The 17731-nt window shown below is 37.9% G+C and overlaps 1 protein-coding gene across 10 annotated transcripts in view; it reads left to right on the top strand.

Annotated features, from left to right (window-relative positions):
- ITSN2 (intersectin 2) overlaps positions 1–17731 on the top strand; it is a 173313-nt gene that overhangs the window by 101034 nt on the left and 54548 nt on the right. For all 10 annotated transcript variants that reach the window (XM_032652403.1, XM_032652396.1, XM_032652398.1 and 7 more), the window contains 4 exons: positions 1376–1440; positions 3575–3741; positions 17466–17511; positions 17592–17713. In XM_032652403.1, coding sequence (XP_032508294.1) covers positions 1376–1440; positions 3575–3741; positions 17466–17511; positions 17592–17713 — 400 coding nt within the window. The remainder of the gene's footprint in view (positions 1–1375; positions 1441–3574; positions 3742–17465; positions 17512–17591; positions 17714–17731) is intronic.

The raw sequence follows: 17731 nt of genomic DNA, 5'->3' as shown, positions 1-17731 counted from the left end.
GTAAATGAGGAGAGAAGCGAATGAAAGGACAATCAAATGAATGAACTTTTGCATGAACAAAAAACAAAACCAGATAAGGTCTCTGGCCTTTGTTTCCCAGTCTGTAAGGGAGTCAGGTCATCAGACATCTTTAATACAAACAAATAAGTACTCTAATATAGCTGTGGGTAATTATCATTTGTGTTTTATATGGAAATTGATCTAAATAGAAAAGCAAAATGATTTATTGAAAAGGAACGGGGTCTTTGGAAATCAAGAGCCTTGAGTTCTGATTCTGCTATTTTTGCCAGACTGTATGGGGTAACCTGCTTGGTCTCTAGTTTTTTAATTGGTTGAATGAAAATAATAAACTAAAAAATCTTTAAAAATCCTTTCAGTGCTCAGGTTCTATACATCAATTTTCAGTTCAAATGCAGAAATTTACTTTTCAGACTGACATGGAATTTTAGATTTAGAGTGTGTAATAACAGGAACAACAATAATACATAGCTGATGTGTATGCTGGCACTGTGCTAGACCCTTTATAGTAATTATCTTATTTAAACTCCATGACATTTTACAGAGAAGGAAAACTTAAACACAAAGGGATTAAGTTTAAATGCCTTAAAGGGCATTTCTTCTAACTTTTCATTCAATTACTGATCTTTTCTAACAGATAAGGCATGCAACTCGAAATGCTGCGGTAATGGAGAATTCGTCAAGGCAGTCCATTCAGTGTGCTCATGAGCTGTAGTAAGGGTCCCCTCTGTTAACCTACAAACTGCTTCACTATACAATTTACCCACAGGTCCTGGGGAGCCCTGGTGTATTCTACAGATGTCTAGTTCTTAAAATGCCACAGTTTTCCAGATTTTTGAAAACAGTTTCCTGGGTTAAGTTGGAAATAAAAGCTATGTATGTTCCAAAATGTAAAAATAAAGTCCCGTTATTTTTACATATTTTTAAATGTACTGTGCTCTAAACAAGTAGTAAAATTTATATACTGCCCTTATTTTTCTCTAAACCAAGTCAAGTCCCATGTGTGCTTTACCAAATAACTGCCCATTTACCAATGCCTCATGTCTTTTAAGTTACTTTAGAAAGGCAAAATATCTCACATTTGAAAAATTATTTATAAATCATATTGAAATTACCTCAATAGATTTAAAAAATTAAGTCGTTTGTAAGTAGGCAGTTCTTAATCCACTAGGATTTTGCATATGAGGGTATTTCTAGCCTGTGTACTGAGACAATATTTCAATTAATTTTAGCCCTTAAAAAGAATGCACTGCTAAAACCTCCTGTTTTCATCAAATCACCTTTTTTATTTACTTGTTGATGTCTTTTTTTGTTATTTTATTATTTTTTTTAATCTGTTTGTGTGTATATTTGGCAGACCAGAAGCTTTGTATGCAGCTGTAAACAAGAAACCTACCTCTGCAGCCTGTACAGTGGGAGAAGGTGAGCTTTTGGCGATTTATAAATTAGATGGAAGTCAAATTAGCTACTGACTTCCCACAGTTGTTACTCTCCTTACTTCTGTGTCTTCAGTATTAAAGTGAGGTTAGGAAAACCTGCTCCCGCTCTATTTCACATGAATATTGAGGATATAGAAAATATATAGCTGAAAATACTTGACGCTTTTAGAAAATCAGTACTATAAAAATTCAGCATAGACTGCCTCAATAAATAAGATCATAGATAAGTGTTGCAGTGAGATAGCATGAAGTTTTTTGTTTTCCTTTTACTATATATCTAGATTATAGATGTTTAGAATATAAGGAAATTTCAGTACATTTAGTTGTTTATGAATTGCACTTGTTTGTTTGTTTGTTTTTGGCCTTACTGCGCGGCTTGTGGGATTTTTAGTTCCCTGACCAGGGATTGAACCCGGGCCCTCAGCAGTGAGAGTGTGGAGTCCTAACCACTGGACCGCCAGGGAATTCCCTGAATTGCATTTTCTTTTTTTTTTTTTTTTTTGCGGTACGCGGGCCTCTCACCGTTGTGGCCTCTCCCATTGTGAAGCGCAGGCTCCGGACGCACAGGCCCAGCGGCCATGGCTCATGGGCCCAGCCACTCCGCCGCATGCGGGACCCTCCTGGACCGGGGCACAAACCCGCATCCCCCCCATTGGCAGGTGGACTCCCAACCACGGCGCCACCAGGGAAGCCCCCTGAATTGCATTTTAATTACAGTGTACCATGTAAATCATTAAGTAGGATTTGAAATCAAGATACACTTTAATCATAAATATTACAAAGAATTTTTTTATTGCCCTTTGGGTTGTTTGAGTATCTTAATTTTGATATTGTGCTGAAAAATGTCCACCCTTATTTCAGACAATATTTTTATTTAATAGTTGTATAGGTTTATAAATGAATTATATATTCACTGTAAAATTAGTTGAACAGTTTAAGTACATTTTGTTTATATTGCTCAAGAAAATCAGCTTAATGGTAAATTAAACAGTTTATTCAGTATCTACTACATTAGAGATTGTATGCTAGAGCCTGAAATATACACGGATGAATAAAATACAGTTTCCCAAGTGCTCACAGTAAAATGGGAAGGCTAGGCATATAATTGTAATAAATTATATAATGAATGAACAAAAACATAATTTTGAGTAGGACCTGTGAATCCACAGAGGTGACCATGTTGAATCATCTTAAACAATGAGTAGGTTCTTGCTTAGTGATGAAGAGAAAGCTTGGTGGACAGAGGGAAAGGTATGAGCCAAGGCTCAGCTGTGAAAGGTTAGGGAACTCAAGTCACCAGCAAGGCTGCAACCAGAGGTTTACTGTGGAATAACTGCAGTGGAATGATCCTAGGAAAGTGGTGAGGAGCATTTTGGAAAGGACCTGGCTTGTTGCAACATACCTTAACCTTGTAAGCATTTTTCATCTTTTGAAGTCAGCTAAATTGAATAATATGGGAATGTGGATAGTAAATAGTTTCCGGATACTGGTTCTGGCCATCTCCAGTTTATGATCTACAGAGCAAATTTCATGTCAGCAAATACAAATAGTACTAGAAGAAAGAAAAAGAGACTTCTAAAACCTTGTCATTGACTGTTTCTTCTAAGTACTAGTAATCATCTGAACAAAAAAACAAAGCCAGTATAAAAACTTAGACATTTCCCATAAGGTTATTCATGAACAAATATTTATTGAGCATCTATTCTGTGCCAAGCACTGTGCTAGGAGCTGGGCCGTTGTGATGGAAATTGGCCTCTAGTACTGATGTCAGCTGAATAGTGGGCATTTCCATAACTGTATGTAAAAGAATTAAAGAGAAAAGAATTTAGCAGATTAAACTATATGTAAGAAGGTTAAAAAAAACTTTTCATGTCTTGACTATCTGTAAAGATACTGATCTATTTGTAGTTTTGGGGTTATTCTCTGTGACATGATGTATTAAATAATTACTTCATTCCGTTTTCTACCTTAACATCTCTTTACATTAAGTTTCCTTAAATCACAAGGGCTTTTACAGCAAAATTACTCAAGATCTTGGAGATCAACAGTTTGTTTTTTTTTTTTACTTCTGTAATCTTGCAACCAAAACTAGTTTCTTTTTGCTTTGTTTCCTACAGAGTATATTGCACTTTATCCGTATTCAAGTGCAGAACCTGGAGATTTGACTTTCACTGAAGGTGAAGAAATATTGGTGACCCAGAAAGATGGAGAATGGTGGACAGGAAGTATCAGAGATAGAACTGGAATTTTTCCATCAAATTACGTCAAACCAAAAGATCACGAGGTAGAGTTATTTTGATATAGAAACAGAAGCATTCCTTTCCTGTTGATCAGGGTTCATATTTAAAACAGATGCATGTATATGGTTTTGGTCAGGCTGCTTTGGTTACAAGGAAGCCACTTAAGGTAGCTTCAGTAAAATGTAGTTTATTATAGGGATCCTGTTAGAGAGATAAGGGCAAAACTATTTCTATGAAATTCCAAGGACAAGAGCCATAGATAGGGCTGGGCCGCATGATAACTGAAGTTAGGGAATGGTCTGGATTCAGGGAGGCTTACAAGGGACTGCCTTGAAGAAGTCTAAATCTTTAAGGCTCTGACATTAATGTGACCCAGCTCACACTCTGAGTTCCTGGTGCATTTCATCCCACCACTAGTATGATATAGTGTAGCAGTTCTCAGACTTTTTGGTTTCAGGAACTTTTTACATTCTTAAAAATTATTAGGGACTCCAACATTTCTGAAAATATATGGATTATATCTAGCAATACTTTCCATATTAGAAATTAAAACAGAAATTTAAAAAATATTTATTAATTCATTTTGAAATAACAAAATTAAACCCATTATATGATGACATAAATGACTTGCTTTTTTAAATTTTATTTTATTTTATTTTTTTCTGTTTTTTTAAAATTTATATTCTCTTGCACATAAAAGTCATAAGCACATATGTATAAATATATATTTTTTCCTCATTTTAAGAACCTATCCCACTTTATTTTATTTTTTATTTATTTTTTTGTATGTGTCCAATGAACGTTTATTATTACTATTATTATCATTACTGTTAGCACTACTTCTCCCCTTTTAGGAATACAGGGAGAGAGGAAGTGTGCATGTAGGTAGAATTTTTCTCCACCTATACTTCCGATGGACAATTTGAGATTTAGAAGCTTCTGGAGCAGTAGTTCTTAAACTTTTCTAACTCAGAGAGGCTGGTGAAAATTACAGCCTCTCCTTGAATAAATTCACCTACACATAAAATATTGTACACAGTTTTGCAAGTAGGATAAGGACCCTTAGAAGGGATAAGCCCTTTTAGCATAAACTCTAGACTTCCCAGGGTGGTGGGACAAAGAGCCAGATGCAGTTCTATAGACAGTGTTTACAAGCACTACATTACGTGTGGAGAGAGAACACAGACACATTTAAGAGAGACTTTAAAATAGCCACTAAATTCATGTAGCCAACATTCAACAGAGTAATAATTAACATGTGTCCAAGCCCCTGTTGAACATTCTGGAAAATGCAAAGATCTATAAGACTCTAGACGTCAGGGTCTCAGATTCTTGTGGTGGAGAAGTACTAGACCAGAGTCATGTTTAAGGTCCAGGGGCATGGAGCCAGGAACCAGCTTGCTGGAAGTGGCGACTGAGTGGCTACACTCATTACTGTAAAGCTAATGATGAATTAAAAACATTTACTGAGCTGCTGCAGTCGATAAAAGCCCCAATTAAGGGACTTAACCGCGTAATGGTGGGGAAGCATTCCTGAAAAGGTTTAATGATCTCAGATCCTGACATAGCCGGGAAGTCATTAGTCATTAATGCCACATCTAGATCTTGATTATGAAGTTCTCTGTAAGAAAACACTTGGCATATAATAGCACACAAGATTATACCTGATTTGTTACAGAGAGCAAGATATACCTTTTCAAACGTATTTTTAAATCTCTATGTGTTCAGGTAAGAAAAGTGGCCAATTATGAGCAGAAACTGCCTAGTGAAAATCCATAGCATGATCGCATGCCAATTAGATAAGCAATACCACTCAATAATAGTAATAATAATGGAAATACAAAATGGAACATGGTATTGTACTAATTAATAAGACTGTGACTGTGCCTATAAAGTACTTCGATTGATTCCCAGTGTAATGTGTGGAAACTCCTTTAACATAAAGCTGCATTGAATCTAGAGAAAATTAAGCAGGTAGAGTCTCTGCCTTCTTAAGTATTCATGCACTTACTCGTTCATTCAACAGCTGTTCACTGAGAGCATCTGTGTAAGGCTTGGTCGGGGGCTCTGGGAAACAGGTGAACAAAGCAGTCAAGGTACTCATGAAAGGTACAGTCCAAATAAATGATGATCGACTGTGATAAGTACAGTGAAGGAACAAACATGGTGCAGGTAACAACAGACGGAAGATCTTTTAAGATGAGGTGGTCAAGGGAAGGCCTCTGAGGAGCTGGTTCAGCAAAGACCTGAACTGTAAGGAGGCCAGTCTTGAAAAGGCAAAGCAGGGGAAGAAAGGAGGGGTGGAACTTCTTGGCTATTTAGCATCTGAATTCCTTTCCTGAATTCCTTCCCACGGTGTGAGTCTTGGTAAGGGGCAGGCTTCTCCAAAGCCCACCTACTCACTTTCCTAGCCTTCCTTGCAGTTAGAGTTTGGGAACATGACCCAGGCTTGGTCAGAGTCATCTGTCCAAGGCAGTGAATCAGGAACTAGTGATACCAAAAAGCAGAGCTGAGAATTTCTTCTAGGTGGCAATGAGTGTGGTAGCAACATTCAGTTTTCGGAGCAGTGATTCCAGGATATCCTTGTCTAAGGGAGCATTGCGTTCAGAGGCAAAGGCAACAGAGCCCTCTTCAGGCTGGTTCTGGGTGTGATTCTGCATGAAGTTCTGTCTGTCCAGCTTTGCTTTGTCTCTTCCTAATCTCCAGACCTCGTATTGCAGCCTTCCTGGAAGTTCTGTGAGCCACCCAATACACTCCATTTCCCTTAGGCTTAAATCAGCCAGAGTCGGTTTCTGATGATTCCATCTAAAAATCCTGATAGACTGGAGTACATTGCAGGTAGATGCATATGCAGTAGCCCTAAGGTGGGAGGAGAGGGAGAGAGAGCTTGGAGGAACTGAGAAAAACCCAGAGTGGCAGCATCAGTGAAAAAGATGGCAAGTGAATAAGATGGCTACAGCCGGCGAGCCAGGCAAGAGGCAGAGCAAGCAGGTGTGCGTAGCAGAAGCCAGAAATGTGCTGGGCCGAGCCTTTTCTCAGGGACACTCAACTAGCTCCCGTGTCCTGATGGGATGTGTCTCTACTGGTCTCTGAGGGCTCTGAGGCAGCGCTGAAGGGTTCTGGTTGGGTGGTTGCCACTCTGCTGTGCCAAGGAAGTCCAGACTGTTCTCTACTGAGGAGGCTAAGCCTGAACTTGCCATTTCCAGCTCTGTGAGATCGCTCTCTCTTTCTCTCCTTTAAGTACCAAGATATGTATCTCTAAAGGCATTTATAGCATTAATTTGGTTATATGTTTTTGAGTGTCATATCCATCATCAGACACTAGCTAACTCCCTGGGGTCACAGTGGGGAGGTGGGATGATTGCATGCCTTGGATTAAGACAGATCTGGATTTTACCTCAGACAAGTTGCTTCACTTCTCTGAACCACAGTTTTCTCATTTGAAAAATGAGGATAGTAGTACCTCATTGAGGATTACATGCCCTGTAAGTTACTATACAGTGCCTACCACGTAGTAGGCACTCTGTTATACTAGTCCTTTGTTCCTTAGTATTTCATGGAATTGAATAGAATCTTCTGCAGCTAGGAAAACAATATAAAATCCTTGCTTTTGTGCTTACCTTACTGTAAAGTGCTAATTTAGAATAAAGTACCTTACATTGCTTTCTTAGTTCAGAATTTGATCATGAAAATTTCCTTTTTCTTAAAAATTCCCTAAAGAGTTATTGCCATTTATTCAGTTCACTCCAGCAAAATTACTACCCCCCCCAAAAAAAGACCATTTTTCCCCTTCTAACATCCTTATATTAATGATGTAGACTACAATTAAAACACTGCATCCAAAACCAGAAGGTGGGCTTCCCTGGTGGCACAGTGGTTGAGAGTCCGCCTGCCGATGCAGGGGACACGGGTTCGTGCCCCGGTCTGGGAGGATCCCACGTGCCGCGGAGCGGCTGGGCCCGTGAGCCATGGCCGCTGAGCCTGCGCGTCCGGAGCCTGTCCTCCGCAACGGGAGGGGCCACAACAGTGAGAGGCCCGCGTAACGCATTAAAAAAAAAAAAAAAAAAAACCAGAAGGTAGATTTTGTTATTCTTGAGAAACAGAGGAAGATATTACTCAAGTCCTGATTGTCTTAGCCAGAATATTCCCTTATGTAATATTCCTTGGGCTTGAGTCTTTTTCATTTTAAGAACTTGAAATCATAGATGTTCTATAGGTTTGTCATTGATTGACCAAATACGTAACTCAGCTCTGAAGATATTAAAAACTTTAAAACATCACAAAACAAAAATCCTAGAGCCTCCCAAGCCCCTTGCTTACTGACTTGAACACCTTAGTTTAATCTAATGAATTGACAATCTTAGAATCCTTTTCTTTCCTCCTTGGCTGCTGGTCTTTTTTTTTTTTTTTGAATTTTATTTATTTTTTTAATAAATAAATATAAATAATAAGCAGGTTCTTATTAGTTATCCATTTTATACATATTAGTGTATACATATCAATCCCAATCTCCCAATTCATCATACCACCACCACTTTCCCCCTGTGTTGTCCATACATTTGTTCTCTACATCTGTGTCCTATTTCTGCCCTGCACACTGGTTCATCTGTACCATTTTTCTAGGTTCCACATATATGCATTAATATACGATATTTGTTTTTCTCTTTCTGACTTACTTCACTTACCTCAGTCTGTTTGACAGTCTCTAGATCCATCTATGTCTCAACAAATAACCCAATTTCATTCCTTTTTATGGCTGAGTAATATTCCATTATATATATGTACCACATCGTCTTTATCCATTCATCTGTTGATGGACATTTAGGTTGCTTCCACGACCTGGGTATTGTAAATAGTGCTGCAGTGAACATTGGGGTGCATGTGTCTTTTTAAATTATGGTTTTCTCAGGGTATATGCCCAGTAGTGGGATTGCTGGATCATATGGTAATTCTATTTTTAGTTGCTTAAGGAACCTCCATACTGTTCTCCATAGTGGCTGTATCAGTTTACATTCCCACCAACAGTGCAAGAGGGTTCCCTTTTCTCCACACCCTCTCCAGCATTTGCTGTTTGTAGATTTTCTGATGATGCCCATTCTAACTGGTGTGAGGTATTACCTCATTGTAGTTTTGATTTGCATTTCTCTAATAATCAGTGAGGTTGAGCAGCTTTTCACATGCCTCTTGGCCATCTGTATGTCTTCTTTGGAGAAATGTCTATTTAGGTCTTCTGCCCATTTTTGGATTGGGTTGTTGCTTTTTTAGTATTGAGCTGCGTGAGCTGTTTGTATATTTTGGAGGTTAATCCTTTGTCTGTTGATTCGTTTGCAAATATTTTCTCCCATTCTGAGGGTTGTCTTTTCATCTTGTTTATGGTTTCCTTTGCTGTGCAAAAACTTTGAAGTTTCATTAGGTCCCATTTGTTTATTTTTGTTTTTATTTCCATTAGTCTAGGAGGTGGATCAAAAAAGATCTTGTTATGATTGATGTCAAAGAGTGTTACTCCTATGTTTTCCTTTAAGAGTTTTATAATGTCCAGTCTTACATTTAGGTCTCTAATCCATTTTGAGTTTATTTTTGTGTGTGATGTTAGGGAGTGTTCTAGTTTCTTTCTTTTACATGTAGCTGTCCAGTTTTCCCAGTACCACTTATTGAAGAGACTGTCTTTTCTCCATTGTATATCCTTGCCTCTTTTGTCATAGATTAGTTGACCATATGTGCGTGGGTTTGTCTCTGGGCTTTTTATCCTGCTCCATTGATCTATATTTTTGTGCCGGTACCATATTGTCTTGATTACTATAGCTTTGTAGTATAGTCTGAAGTCAGAGAGTCTGATTCCTCCAGCTCTGCTTTTTTCCCTCAAGACTGCTTTGGCTTTTCGGGGTCTTTGTGTCTCCATACAAATTTTAAGATTTTTTGTTCTAGTTCTGTAAAAAATGCCATTGGTAATTTGATAGGGATTGCATTGAATCTGTAGATTGCTTTGGGTAGTATAGTCATTTTCACAATATTGATTCTTACAATCCAAGAACATGGTATATCTCTCCATCTGTTTGTATCATCTTTAATTTCTTTCATCAATGTCTTATAGTTTTCTGCATACAGGTCTTTTGTCTCCCTAGGTAGGTTTATTCCTGGGTATTTTATTCTTTTTGTTGCAGGGGTAAATGGGAGTGTTTCCTTAATTTCTCTTTCAGATTTTTCATCATTAGTATATAGGAATGCAAGAGATTTCTGTTCATTAATTGTGTATCCTGCAACTTTACCAGATTCATTGATTAGCTCTAGTAGTTTTCTGGTGGCATCTTTAGGATTCTCTATGTATAGTATCGTGTCATCTGCAAACAGTGACAGCTTTACTTCTTCTTTTCCAATTTGTATTCCCTTTATTTCTTTTTCTTCTCTGATTGCCGTGTCCAAAACTGTGTTGAATAATAGTGGTGAGAGTGGACATCCTTGTCTTGTTCCTGATCTTAGAGGAAATGCTTTCAGTTTTTCACCATTATGAATGATGTTTGCTGTGGGTTTGTCATATATGGCCTTTATTATGTTGAGGTAGGTTCCCTTTATGCCCACTTTCTGGAGAGTTTTCTATCATAAATGGGTGTTGAATTTTGTCAGAAGCTTTTTCTGCATCTATTGAGATGATCATATGGATTTTCTTCTTCAGTTTGTTAATGTGGTGTATTACATTGATTGATTTGCATATATTGAAGAATCCTTGCATCCCTGGGATAAATCCCACTTGATCATGGTGTATGATCCTTTTAATGTGTTGTTGGATTCTGTTTACTAGTATTTTGTGGAGGATTTTTGCATCTATATTCATGAGTGATCTTGGTCTGTAATTTTCTTTTTTTGTAGTATTTTTGTCTGGTTTTGGTATCAGGGTGATGGTGGCCTCGTAGAATGAGTTTGGGAGTGTTCCTTTCTCTGCAGTTTTTTGGAAGAGTTTGAGAAGGATGGGTGTTAGCTCTTCTCTAAATGTTTGATAGAATTAACTTGTAAAGCCATCTGGTCCTGGACTTCTGTTTGTTGGAAGATTTTTAATCACAGTTTCAATTTTGTTACTTGTGATTGGTCTGTTCATATTTTCTATTTCTCCCTGGTTCAGTCTTGAAAGGTTGTACCTTTCTAAGAATTTGTCCATTTCTTCCAGGTTGTCCATTTTATTGGCATACTTTGTATTTCTGCAGTGTCTGTTGTAACTTCTCCTTTTTCATTTCTAATTTTATTGATTTGAGTCCTCTCCCTCTTTTACTGATGGGTCTGGCTAATGGTTTATCAATTTTGTTTATCTTCTCAAAGAACCAGCTTTTAGTTTTATTGATCTTTGCTATTGTTTTCTTTGTTTCTATTTCATTTATTTCTGCTCTGATCTTTATGATTTCTTTCCTTCCGCTAACCTTGGGTTTTCTTTCTTCTTCTTTCTCTAGTTCCTTTAGGTGTAAGGTTAGATTGTTTATTTGAGATTTTTCTTGTTTCTTGAGGTACGATTGTATAGTTATAAACTTCCCTCTTAGAACTGCTTTTGATGCATCCCATATGTTTTGTTTTTTGTGTTTTTTTTACATCTTTATTGGAGTATAATTGCTTTGCAATGGTGTGTTAGTTTCTGCTTTATAACAAAGTGAATCAGTTATGCATATATATATGTTCTCATATCTCCTCCCTCTTGCATCTCCCTCCCTCCCACCCTCCCTATCCCACCCCTCCAGGCAGTCACAAAGCACCGAGCTGATCTCCCTGTGCTATGTGGCTGCCATCCCATAGGTTTTGGATCATCGTGTTTTCGTTGTCATTTGTTTTTAGGTATTTTTTGATTTCCTCTTTGATTTCTTCAGTGATCTCTTGGTTATTTAGTAACGTATTGTTTAGCCTCCATGTGTTTGTGTTTTTTTCCCTGTAATTGATTTCTAATCTCATAGCGTTGTGGTCAGAAAAGATGCTTGATATGATTTCAATTTTCTTAAATTTACTGAGGCTTGATTTGTGACCCAAGATGTGATCTGTCCTGGAGAATGTTCTATGCGCACTTGAGAAGAAAGTGTAATCTGCTGTTTTTGGATGGAATGTCCTGTAAATATCAATTAAATCTATCTGGTCTATTGTGTCACTTAAAGCTTGTGCTCCCTTATTAATTTTCTGTTTGGATGATCTGTCCATTGGTGTAAGTGAGGTGTTGAAGTCCCCCACTATTGCTGTGTTACTGTCGATTTCCTCTTTTATAGCTGTTAGCAGTTGCCTTATGTATTGAGGTGCTCCTATGTTGGGTGCATATATATTTATAATTGTTATATCTTCTCCTTGGATTGATCCCTTGATCATTATGTAGTGTCCTTCCTTGTCTCTTGTAACATTCTTTATTTTAAAGTCTATTTTATCTGATAGGAGGATTGCTACTCCAGCTTAATTGATTTCCATTTGCATGAAATATCTTTTTCCATCCCCTCACTTTCAGTCTGTATATGTCCCTAGGTCTGAAATGGGTCTCTTGTAGACAACATATATATGGGTCTTGTTTTTGTATCCATTCAGCAAGCGTGTGTCTTTTGGTTGGAGCATTTGATCCGTTCACATTTAAGGTAATTATTGATATGTATGTTCCTGTTACCATTTTCTTAATAGTTTTGGGCTTGTTTTCGTAGGTCCTTTTCTTCTGTTGTGTTTCCCACGTAGAGAAGTTCCTTTAGCATTTGTTGTAGAGCTGGTTTGGTGGTGCTGAATTCTCTTAGCTTTTGCTTGTCTGTAAAGCTTTTGATTTCTCCATCAAATCTGAATGAGATCCTTGCCAGGTAGAGTAATCTTGGTTGTAGGTTCTTCCCTTTCATCATTTTAAGTATATCATGCCACTCCCTTCTAGCTTTTAGAGTTTCTGCTGAGAAATCAGCTGTTAACCTTATGGGAGTTCCCTTATATATTATTTGTCATTTTTCCCTTGCTGCTTTCAATAATTTTTCTTTGTCTTTAATTTTTGCCAATTTGATTACTATGTGTCTCGGCATGTTCTTCCTTGGGTTTATCCTGTATGGGACTCTCTGTGCTTCCTGGACTTGCGTGGCTATTTCCTTTCCCACGTTAGGGAAGTTTTCGACTATAATCTCTTCATATGTTTTCTCGGGTCTTTTCTCTCTCTCTTCTCCTTCTGGGTCCCGTATAATGCAAGTGTTGTTGCATTTAGTGTTGTTTTCTCGGGTCCTTTCTCTCTCTCTTCTCCTTCTGGGTCCCGTATAATGCAAATGTTGTTGCATTTAGTGTTGTCTCAGAGGTCTCTTAGGCTGTTTTCAGTTCTTTTCATTCTTTTTTCTTTATTCTGTTCAGCAGCAGTGAATTCCAACATTCTGTCTTCCAGGTCACTTATCCGTTCTCCTGCCTCAGTTATTCTGCTGTTGATTCCTTCTAGTGTAGTTTTCCTTTCAGTTATTGTATTGTTCATCTCTGTTTGTTTGTTCTTTAATTCTTCTAGGTCTTTGTTAAACGTTTCTTGCATCTTCTTGATCTTTGCCTCCATTCTTTTTCTGAGGTCCTGGATCATCTTCACTATCATTATTCTGAATTCCTTTTCTGGAAAGTTGCCTATCTCCACTTCATTTAGTTGTTTTTCTAGGCTTTTATCTTGCTCCTTCATCTGGTATATAGCCCTCTGCGTTTTCATCTTGTCTGTCTTTCTGTGAATGTGGTTTTTTGTTCCACAGGCTGCAGGATTGTCTTTATTTTATTTATTTATTTATTTTTGGCTGTGTTGGGTCTTCGTTGCTGCACGTGGGCTTTCTCTAGTTGGCGGTGAGTGGGGGCTACTCTTCATTTGTGGTGTGTGGTCTTCTCATTGTGGTGGCTTCTCTTGTTGCAGAGCACAGGCTCTAGGCACACGGACTTCAGTAGTTGTGGCTCATGGGCTCTCGAGTGCAGGCTCAATAGTTGTGGTGCATGGGCTTAGTTGCTCCAAGGCATGTGGGATCTTCCTGGACTAGAGATCAAACCCACGTCCCCTGCATTGGCAGGCAGATTCTTATCCACTGCACCATCAGGGAAGCCCCAAATAGCATGCTTTTAATGAAAAACAACTATGTATTCCTCCCTCACCAAAAAAGTTTAGTGAAAAGAATGGTATATTCTTTTGGTTGAAGTATATGAAGAAAATTCACCCTCACGCATATATGAGAGGAAACAGAAATGTGTTAATAACATTTGCAGATATCTGCAGATACTCTTCTTTGATATTACTGCATCAAAACTTGAGAAGTGCTAAATTGTTGTAGGTTGGTTGTAGGTTGGTTGTTGCAACATGGAATCTGAAGCCATATCAGTGAACAGTTCTTACTGTAACATTAAATTCACCAGTCTGTTTTGCACACTGAATATGATAACACCATTCATTGGTCATTTGGGAAATATTGAATCACTGAATTATGCAAATATTCCCCATATTCCTACATTTCATCATATAATATTAAGAAAATCACATTTGTGGCTTAAAGACTGAAACATAAGACATGACACCATAAAACTCCTTGAAGAGATCACAGGCAAAACATTCTCTTGACATTAATCATACCAATGTTTTCTTAGGTCAGTCTCCCAAAGCAATAAAGATAAAAACAAAAATAAACAAATGGGACCTAATCCACCTTACAGACTTTTGCACAGCAAGGGAAACCATAAACAAAATGAAAAGACAACCTACAGAATGGCAGAAAATATTTGCAAACAATTCAACAGAAAAGGGCTTAATTTCCAATATATACAAACAGCTCATACAACTCAACAACAACAAAAACCAACAACTCAATCAAAAAATGGGGAGAAGACTTAAATAGACATTTCTCCAAAGAAGAAATACAGATGGCCAATACTCACATGAAAACATGCTCAGCATTGCTAATTATTAAAGAATTGCAAATCAAAACTGCAATGAAATACCACTTTACACTGGTCAGAATGGCCATCATTAAAAAGTCTACAGGTAACAAATTCTGAAGAGGGTGTGGAGAAAATGGAACCCTCCTACACTGTTGCTGGGAATGTAAATTGATTCAGCCACTATGGAGAACAGTATGGGGAAGTTCCTCAGAAAACTAAAAATCGAATTACCATATGATCCTGCAATCCCACTCCTGGGCATATATCCAGACAAAACTATAATTCAAAAAGATACATGCAGGGGGAGGGATAAATTGGGAGATTGGGATTGACATATATACACTACTATATATAAAATAGACAACTAGTAAGGACCTACTGGGAACAGGGGACTCTACTGAATACTCTGTAATGACCCATATGGAAAAGAATGTAAAAAAAAAAAAGGATGTATGTATATGTATAACTGATTCACTTTGCTGTACAGCAGAAACTAACACAACATTGTAAATCAACTATACTCCAATAAAAATTACAAGAAAAAAGATACATGTACCCTTGTGTTCATAGCAGCACTGTTCACAATGGGTAAGACATGGCAGCAACCTAAATGTCCATCAGCAGATGAATGGATAAAAAATATGTGGCATATATACATATATATATGTATGTATGTATGGAATGGAATTCTACTCAGTCAAAAAAGAATGGAATAATGCCATTTGCAGCAACATGGATGCAACTAGAGATTGCAACTAGAGATTATCATACTAAGTGAAGTAAGTCAGAAAGAGAAAGATAAATACCATATGGTATCATTTATATGTGGAATCTAAAATATAACACAAATGAACCTATCTATGAAACAGAAACAGACTCACGGACATAGAGAACAGACTTGTGGTTGCCAAAGGGGAGGGGGTTGCAGGAGGGATGGAGTTAGGAGGTTGGGGTTAGCAGATGTAAGCCACTGTATATAGAGTGGATACATAACAAGGTCCGACTGTATAGTACAGGGAACTATATTCAATATCCTATGATAGGGACTTCCCTGGTGGCACAGTGGTTAAGAATCCACCTGCCAATGCAGGGGACACAGGTTCGAGCCCTGGTCCGGGAAGATCCCACATGCCACGGAGCAACTAAGCCCGTGCACCACAACTACTAAGCCTGTGCTCTAGAGCCTGAGAGCCACAACTACTGAAGCCCGCGCGCCTAGACAAAGAGTAGCCCCGCTTGCCGCCACTAGAGAAAGCCTGCGCACAGCAAGGAAGACCCAACGCAGCCAAATAAATAAACAAAATTAATTAATTTTTTAAAAATCCTATGATAAACCATAATGGGAAAAATGTTAAAAAAAGAATATATATGTATAACTGAATCACTTTGCTGTACAACAGAAATGAACACAGCATTGTAAATCAACCATACTTCACTAAAAAGTAAATCACATTTGTTAACATAGGAAAGTCCTGAAGTACTTTGAAGCGGTCAAGCTCATGGTGGTAGATACCAGTTTTCCCTTGAAAGCTTGAGTTTTATTGTTGGCAGAAATCCTGTCAGCTCTTCAACTTGAAGGGACAGGTTTACTTCATCCATCTTTGAGCAAATGTCTGCTAAATCTCAAGTCTGAATAATTTGTCATTAGTCATGTTTTCACATAAAAACGCTGTTCCATGAAAAATCTAGTTTAGGACACAATTTAATCACCTAAGGCTTTTCCGTGAGACAACCCTTGTACTTCAGTATGCAGCAGAAGTGCTTTGGGCACACTTCATTTCGTCACCCAGACTCTTGAAAAGATGTGTATCTGAGGATTAGGATTTAGTAAAATTTTTACTGCCTGATCAAGGACATGCTTCAGTGAAACCGGCCTTGTTTCCCTGTGAGCCTGTGGCTGTGAAGAGTATTACGACTACTAGTATTATTTGGCATCACTGCTGTGATTTGTGCTAAGACATCAGCAGTTTTACCCACCAGTGTAAATGTCAGTACAGCAAAAGAGGCAAATAATAATGTCCTAGTACTGTTATGAAAGTAGTTTTTATCTTCCAGACCCCTGAAAGGGGCTGGAAGGACTGCCCCCAGGGATCCACAAACCACACATTGAGAACCACTGAGACTGCTTAGGTTGGCTTCTGGCTCTGCCACTTAGAGCCTAGATGACCTTGGGTATGTTACTTCACCTTTCTGTGTTGCACTTTCCTTCTCTGTAATATGGGGATAATCCTAATTAATAGTGTTATTGCAAAAATTAGGTGAATATATGTAAAATTCTTGCAACACTACCTGTTACATAGTAAGTACTCAAAAAATGTTAGCTGTTGACTGCCATCAACTCTGCTTGGGTGCTTTTACTACAGCTGTGTTCACTAAGAGAAAAGGAAATTTAACTGCTTCCCTCGTCTTGCTCATCCTATAAAGTCAAACAGGTCATAGTTGCTGGGGTATCATGCGTTTTTTGTTCTTAGGTCAAGTTCAGGAGGAACATGGCAAAAATTTTTAAATATTACCTTGTATGCAGCAGGAGCTAAACTCACATATGCCTTAACATACCCAGAGCACATTTGTTTTATGTGGTAGACATTGATTCTAACCACATGGATAAATGAAATGTATTTGTGTTTACGTTTAATATTCAGGAAAGATTCAGAATATGAGCTATTCCTGTTGAGTCAGTGGATGCCAACATCAGCTACTTGTATTTAGTGTATTCTGTCAGAACCAGATCTCCCCATAAGTGTTGGATTCTTAGTTTATTTGATTAATGTAAGGTTAATCATTATTTTGCTCTTACTTGAAAGAAACAAGGACCCTGGGAATTAGAAATCTCTAGTTCCTAATAGCCTTTGTACTTTTACATCTGGATTGTTGGAAAAGGATAAAACAGTATATCTTTTCCTTACAGGATTTTGGGAGTGCTAGCAAATCTGGAACATCAAACAAGAAACCTGGTATGTATAATAATGAAGCTGAAAAGCTACTGAAGTGTTTAGTAGTCTTGAATTCAGTTTCTTATTTTTCTTCTTTTCAGAGATTGCTCAAGTAACTTCAGCATATGTGGCTTCTGGTTCTGAACAGCTTAGCCTTGCACCAGGACAGTTAATATTAATTCTAAAGAAAAATACAAGTGGCTGGTGGCAAGGGGAGTTACAGGTAATAACCTTTAAATAA

Source organism: Phocoena sinus, chromosome 13, assembly GCF_008692025.1.
Source record: "Phocoena sinus isolate mPhoSin1 chromosome 13, mPhoSin1.pri, whole genome shotgun sequence".
Lineage (NCBI taxonomy): Eukaryota > Metazoa > Chordata > Mammalia > Artiodactyla > Phocoenidae > Phocoena > Phocoena sinus.
This window is presented reverse-complemented; position numbering and strand designations above follow the sequence as displayed.